General features: G+C 29.6%; 1 protein-coding gene across 10 annotated transcripts in view; it reads left to right on the top strand.

Annotated features, from left to right (window-relative positions):
- Nucleotides 1-6,786, top strand: part of LOC108695203 (dystrophin, isoforms A/C/F/G/H) — a 469,808-nt gene that overhangs the window by 31,376 nt on the left and 431,646 nt on the right. For 8 of the 10 annotated variants that reach the window (XM_018205000.1, XM_018188074.1, XM_018188069.1 and 5 more), the window contains exons 25-33: nt 477-1,952; nt 2,134-2,358; nt 2,438-2,953; nt 3,115-3,752; nt 4,275-4,422; nt 5,260-5,373; nt 5,506-5,682; nt 5,755-5,862; nt 5,940-6,036. In XM_018205000.1, coding sequence (XP_018060489.1) covers nt 477-1,952; nt 2,134-2,358; nt 2,438-2,953; nt 3,115-3,752; nt 4,275-4,422; nt 5,260-5,373; nt 5,506-5,682; nt 5,755-5,862; nt 5,940-6,036 — 3,499 coding nt within the window. The remainder of the gene's footprint in view (nt 1-476; nt 1,953-2,133; nt 2,359-2,437; nt 2,954-3,114; nt 3,753-4,274; nt 4,423-5,259; nt 5,374-5,505; nt 5,683-5,754; nt 5,863-5,939; nt 6,037-6,786) is intronic. The other 2 variants (XM_018188075.1, XM_018188076.1) reach the window with 1 other exon arrangement.

Here is a 6,786-nt window from a genome sequence, read left to right on the forward strand (position 1 = left end):
ATAATAATATTATACTTTATGTTTTCGAGAAATTGGTAATTAAATTAAAATAATACGTGTATATTAAACTTATATTATTTTTACTCTTCTCAATATAATATGGAATACCGATTCTGTCCAAGAGGTGGCTCTATCTCTGTAAATAGTGTAATTGCTGGCACAAAATAAGTATATATGTTGGTGAATAAAAGGATTTGTATTTTATTCATTATTTTTTTTATGGTATTGTCTCTCCCCTTGTATAAAACCTACTTTTTATGGAGAATTTACAACAAGTTATTAAAAGAACCTATTTGAGTTATAGTGCAGAGATTTTGCATTGGTGATGGATATCCATGAAAAATTCAGCTTTATGCACAGTGAACCGCATTGTCACTTTCATTAGACCATGCTTAATATTGTTCCACTATTAACATGCTCTTTCCATTAACTGTCGATTGTCCATAAAGTTTCTGTCACCTATCATATTTTCACAGGAATGGATCCACAAAATCACAGACAATTTATTAATAAAAAGTAAAGCAGAAGCTTCTAAGGGGAGAGACAATTATGGACGCAATAAATTATCTAAACAGCTTGAACAAACTTCAACACATCCTGCGAAAAAAGAAAAGAAATTAATAGATGAGAATAAAGCAATTTATGGCATAGGATATTTTAATCCTGCATTTGATGATAATCAGTGTGCTGCTATTACACCTGAAAGCTCGCCCACTGACGTGCCTCATCGAAGCAGAAAGTCTTCCGCTAAATCAGAAAAAATAACGACTAGAATTGTGGATGTTAGTAGAACTGTTAGACGAAAATTAGACATGAGTACCGTGCCTGATGTTGTTCAAACTTCTCAACCACAAGTTGTTCAGGTTGACGACGACTTGCCTTCACCTTGTTCCGATACAGACGTGCATATGACTGATGAGGAAGAATTTTTTCTGGCTAAAAACAGTAAATTATTCTCTCAAGTATCTAGCAATACTCTGACAGCAACAGATATGAAAACTTTTAACACAGCTTGCGTACAACAGAATCCATTTCGAATTGTAGAAGTAAAAGAAATGGAAATTGTAAAATCAGTAGCGTCTCCCGAAGATCATGTAATCTTGCCGAGTGCTAATGTTAGTGTTGGATTAGTGCCGCAAGTAGTTGAAAGAGTGGAAATTATTGAGGATACCGAGACGGAAGCTGAATCTATTGATACCGACACAGAAGACAAGGAAGTCAAAGGAAAAATACCTTCTACTACTGCTACTGCAGAACAAATTGTTAAGAAAAAAGAACTTGTACCAATTTTAAAAAAGAAAGCTCCTGTTGAACCTTCTCCGCGAAATATTAAAAGATTCATATTAAAATTAAGTGATCAGGAAAATCTTACCGATTCAAATAAAAACACTTCCAGTGATGTATTATTAAGAAATGAAGAGGTTGATGTTGCAGGATTTTCAAAAGTTGAATGTATTCAAGTAGATCAGCAATTAAAAGAAAGATCAAATAAATCGCCGAGGATAACATCTTCGTGGAAAGACACAGAGAGTGTGGCAGAATATCTTATATTGGATGACGAAGAAATTGAAAGAAATGAAAAATCTGATATAAAAACTGGTAAGCAAGCAAAATATGCTATAGCACAAATATCAGTGGAGACACAAGAAAACGGAAATAATCAGAAGGAAACATCTAAGAAAAGTACTGAATATTCTATAATACGTGAAAATACTGATAATGCTAGTCGAAGCGAAGAAGAGAATTTATATAAGAAATCACCATTACTGAAACATATGAAAAATCTATCAAAAGATGACACGTTGGAAGATTGCGAAAGTTTTTATGGCAGTGATAAGGAAACAGATGATGCGTTAATATTTTCGGACGATACAGAAATTGATGTTGGTAGTTCCAGTTCAGATGGAGAGGACACTAATTTAGGAGAGCATGTTGAGCACCTCTTGGACAAGGTAACATGTTGCATAAATGCGACATTCATGTCCATGGTATTCATATTCAATCTGTTATTTATTCCAAGTTTTATTTACATAGGCCTGCTTATAAGAATTTTTTTGATGCTACATGATATATTTTTTTTATATTTTTATATTTTATTTATTTTTCTCACATGAATATTTTTATTTTTTTCAGATGAAAGTTGAAAGATCTCGGCCAATTATGCAGCATAAAATGGAAACAAAAGTTATTCATGAGAAAGCGCTATTCAAAAATCCAATGGGTATTTCTCGAACAACATTAGAGAAAAATATTTTGGAATTTGAACAGTTAGCACAAATGATGCTATGCAGAATGGATGTTATGTTAATGAGTATTAGTGGTATTTCTAATGAGAAAGATCCTACCAAGCGTCTTGAGGTTTGTGTAACTTACGTAAATTTGTTTATAAATAAAATTATCATTTAATGATTGTAACCTATATTTTTATGTATTACAGATATTGAAAAGTGAGATTAGTACCCTTGCTCCAGATGCAGCAGCTTTAATCAGTAAGGGAGATGGTTTAGTTATGACAATACATATGAATGATCCTGCACGGGCAGAAAAAATAAAACACGAACATCAAGATAAACTGAGAAGCAAGTGGCATCAAGTTATGGCGGAAATTGAAACACGCAGAAAACAAGCACAAAAAGCAGAAGAAGTTTTACGACAATATAATAACATAATAACAGAATTTGAAGAATGGTTTAGAGATGTACCTTTGAAACTTGAACAAGCTAATAATTATGAAGGCCAATTGGAATCATTCACTGAAGAATTTGATACAAAACAAATACAAATACATAAACTGAACGAGCTAGCTGTAGAGTTAAAAAAATTAAATGTTGGATATTCGGAATCAGTACGTTATAATATTAATAGCAATTGGCAAAAAGTTAGTTCGCAATTCAAAAGATTCAGTGGTAGCAAAGACAAGGACAAACATGTGACTGAGAAGAAAGTAGAATTGGTATGTTTTAATATATATTGAATTTTAATATATATTTAATATATATTGAGATAAATCATATAATAAATTATTATTAAAACATTTTAAATCCATCGTATAAAACATTTTAGATTGAACATTTTGTGAAATTGATTTATATTGTCGAACTTTATTTTTTTCAGGATACTGTTGGCGTAAATCCGCAAGAGTTTATTGCACGCATCAACAAATTGAGAGAAGCAATAGTAACTGTATCACGATCTTTGAATTCTTTACCACTAAATGGTAGAGATTATGAGCTATTTATAAACCAAGAAGAATGCTTGAAGAAAATTAACAATGCTTTAAATATTTTAAAGCCAAGTGTTGACGAAGTAAATTACGTTTGCGAAAGCGTCACACGGCAAGCCAAGAAAGAGCAGTCTGATCAAATAAAACGTTTAAGTGAGAAGTTACAAGACGAATGGGCAAGTGTTAGTCAGAGTTATATGGAAAGATATAATCGATGGATTAAATGTTACGAAAAATGGAGAGAGCTTCATAACACATGTCGGACATTTGCGGAGTGGTTAGATAAAATGGAAGATGCTTTAAAAAAGTGTAACGTTTTCAGCCATTCTAAAACAAATAAAACAAAAACTTTTGAACTAGAACAAGAAGTTTCTAGAATGCAAAGAACGTTAAGTAATATCAATATAGCGAGTACAGATATTTCTAGCCGAGCTTCTACTGAAGATGTAATAGAATTGCAGAATATAATTGAAAATATTAAGCATCGTTGGCACAATTTAGTGACCGAAATAAACGCCCGAAAAGAAAAGTAAGTAAGACATATTATTTTCTACATTTTAAAATAAGGAATCGAAATTATTTATGGATATCCGCTTTTATATCACTCAAACATTTTAAATAAATTAATATGATGTTTAATATGATGTTAATATGATAATTATAAATGATAGCCATAGTCATTATAAAGAATTATAAATTATGAAAGTTACAAGTTATGAATTATGAATTATGAAATTATGACTTGCTAATGCAGACAAGCAAGCATGTAGTATTGCGAGGAAAGCTCGACCCAGCATTGAGCTATTTCAGTTGTGATTTGCCTGTGCTGTAGTGAAGTCAGTCAACTCAGAATAACCTCAGAATAAACGAACATCTTCGAATTTCTCTTGTAAATTACTTTTTTTTTTATAAAACAATAATATATATTATTATTTCGATTACAATAACTTCAATAATTTGTCATATACATAAAATATTATTAATAGACGTTAAAATGTATTCCGTTTATACGTCATAGTTTGAATATATTTGTATTAATATATTATTTAAGGAATTTTGCTATGGAGAGAAAAGTGAACAATGAGGGCAGGATTTTGGAAACAGCATATAATATCATAGAACAAGTGAATACTCTATTAGTATCTGCAGCAAATCCTTCGGACGAAACTTCATTATCGATTCGACTATCATTAATCAAGGCAAGTGTCTTTTATCTTATTATTTAGGTATATTTATTAAATGTTACTTTTTTTAATAGAATTCAAGAATAATTATCGGTACAATAACAAATTTTATTACCTTATATTTTGTTCCTTAAATATATAGAAATTTTCAACTTTTAAATAAATGATGGGTGCTTTCCATTTGATGACACAAGTCGACACAAGTCGTTTCTATCTTTGTCACTTTTTCTTTGTCAACAAGGATAGAACGACGCTTGTGTCATTAAATGGAAAGCACCTATCGTTATAATAACACAATTTTTATGTATATTTAACACATTTTTTCACTATTTTCGCGAAGATCACTAGTATATGATCACTAGTATATGAAATCACTTATATTTTCAAAATTATATCACGTACATATGAATATATAACACGTAAAAAAATAATTGAGAAGCACTCTTTAGAGCGTAATGTGCGTTGTGACTTGGATAAGTAACGGAATTATTCTCTCTGAGATTCAGTTTTCCCATAGGCTACAGTCCGGTGCAACATAATCAAATAAACTGAAACGTATCCTAATAATATCTCTACATTTCATGACTGCACATGCCGAATCGTGCCAGGATATAAATAGCATTGAACTCTCACTTTCAATCTGCTTCCTAGTAAAGTTTGACTATATATATCATTCGTTCTTTATTTTTTTTTATAGATAATGAATTAACAGCAAAAGTATCTGTAATATAAATTGTAATTTTCGTTCGTGTAATTACTTTCTTTAGTATATATTATTTATTTTTAAAAGATAAATAATCAGTCGCTATTTTTTAAATCTAATAGTAATAGTAATAATGAAATATTTTGCAGGCGAGAGAAGAAGAACTTACATCTCGGAAAAGAACTTTGCAAACCTTAATAAATCAATCTAACGTTTCTAAAGAAGAAGATGAGAGCAATAAACTTCTTGCGAATATGGACAAGGTACTAACTTTATTTATAAAGTTTACAATATTGTAATTTTTAAAATTTTAATAATTTGATATAATATAATTGTATAATTGTATATAATATAATTATATAATTACTTTTGTATTTAATTTAATGTTTGTTTAGGCTAACACAAATCTGTCGAATCACCGCGAATACGTAGAATGCAAGCTTGCATCGCTTAGAAAATACATCTGCACCCTGGATGCTGTTATGACGTGGGTTATGGAAACGCGAACGCGATTAAGTATTTCTCAAGATTTATCGCAGCACGAGCGTAATGAAGTGATTAAAAATATTATGGTAAGTTATATTATGATAAGTTAAGATAAATTATATTACCTTACAATTTTTAATGAAAATTGTATTTTTCAGTCTAAAGTTGAAGATCGCGAAATGGAAGTAAAAGATGTGTTAGAGAATTATACTAATTTGGAAAAAGAATGTGAATCAGCAAAACAACCAGTTTCTGTTGAATTACAAGTATGCAAAAATATGTTTATTATAAATTATCTAAAATAAACTTTATTTAATATTGTGTATTTAATATTATGTTATAGGAGAAGCTGAAAAAACTAAGAGAAGACTGGCAATTTGTGAAATGTTACGGTGAAAATGAAGCTTCATCTACAATTTCTGTCGGGACTACTTCAAAAGGTAAGCTAAATCATATCTATTTTTATAGCTTAAAAATTCTTTTTATATGTATATTTATTTAGTTTTCTGCTTTTAAATAATTGTTTTAAATAAATATAGAAAATAGAATTTTACATTTATTCTAAAAAAGAAACATACAGTCTTCGAATTTTTTTATTGCATTTTCTGTAGAGAATAAGAAAATTTAATGTTTAAGAGAGTTACTAATCTCGTGGAAATATATTATTCTCTAATCAAGTGCATTTTTAAATTTAGTAAAATTGTTGCAGCATTGAAATGATAATTTATGGATTAAATGCTTCTTTTATTTGCCAATGAAATAGAATATAAAACAATAAGAGAAATAATTAACGCGTGTGAAGCTAGATTTATTAAATTACCTTTCATAAAAAAAAATTGTTTCTTTTTTCTTAATTAGTTATGTAGAACAAGAAAGCTAGATAACGAGTTTCAATCACAGTTAAATAGATTGCTATAATAATAAAAATCGACATAAATCAATTGAACTTAATATGTTTGGTATTAGTATAACTAATAAGCTTTTAATAATTTCTATATGTGTTATTATTATTGAGTTTAATATTATGATTGTCGTGCTGTAAGTTTTAATACGACACTCAGAGAAAAATATAGTAGCAACTGTATATAGATGATAATTGTAGAAGTTTATTATGTAGAATTAATGCACACACACACACACACACACACACACGCACACACACACACACACACACACACACACACACACAC

This window comes from Atta colombica, unplaced genomic scaffold (assembly GCF_001594045.1).
Source record: "Atta colombica isolate Treedump-2 unplaced genomic scaffold, Acol1.0 scaffold126, whole genome shotgun sequence".
Taxonomy (NCBI): domain Eukaryota; kingdom Metazoa; phylum Arthropoda; class Insecta; order Hymenoptera; family Formicidae; genus Atta; species Atta colombica.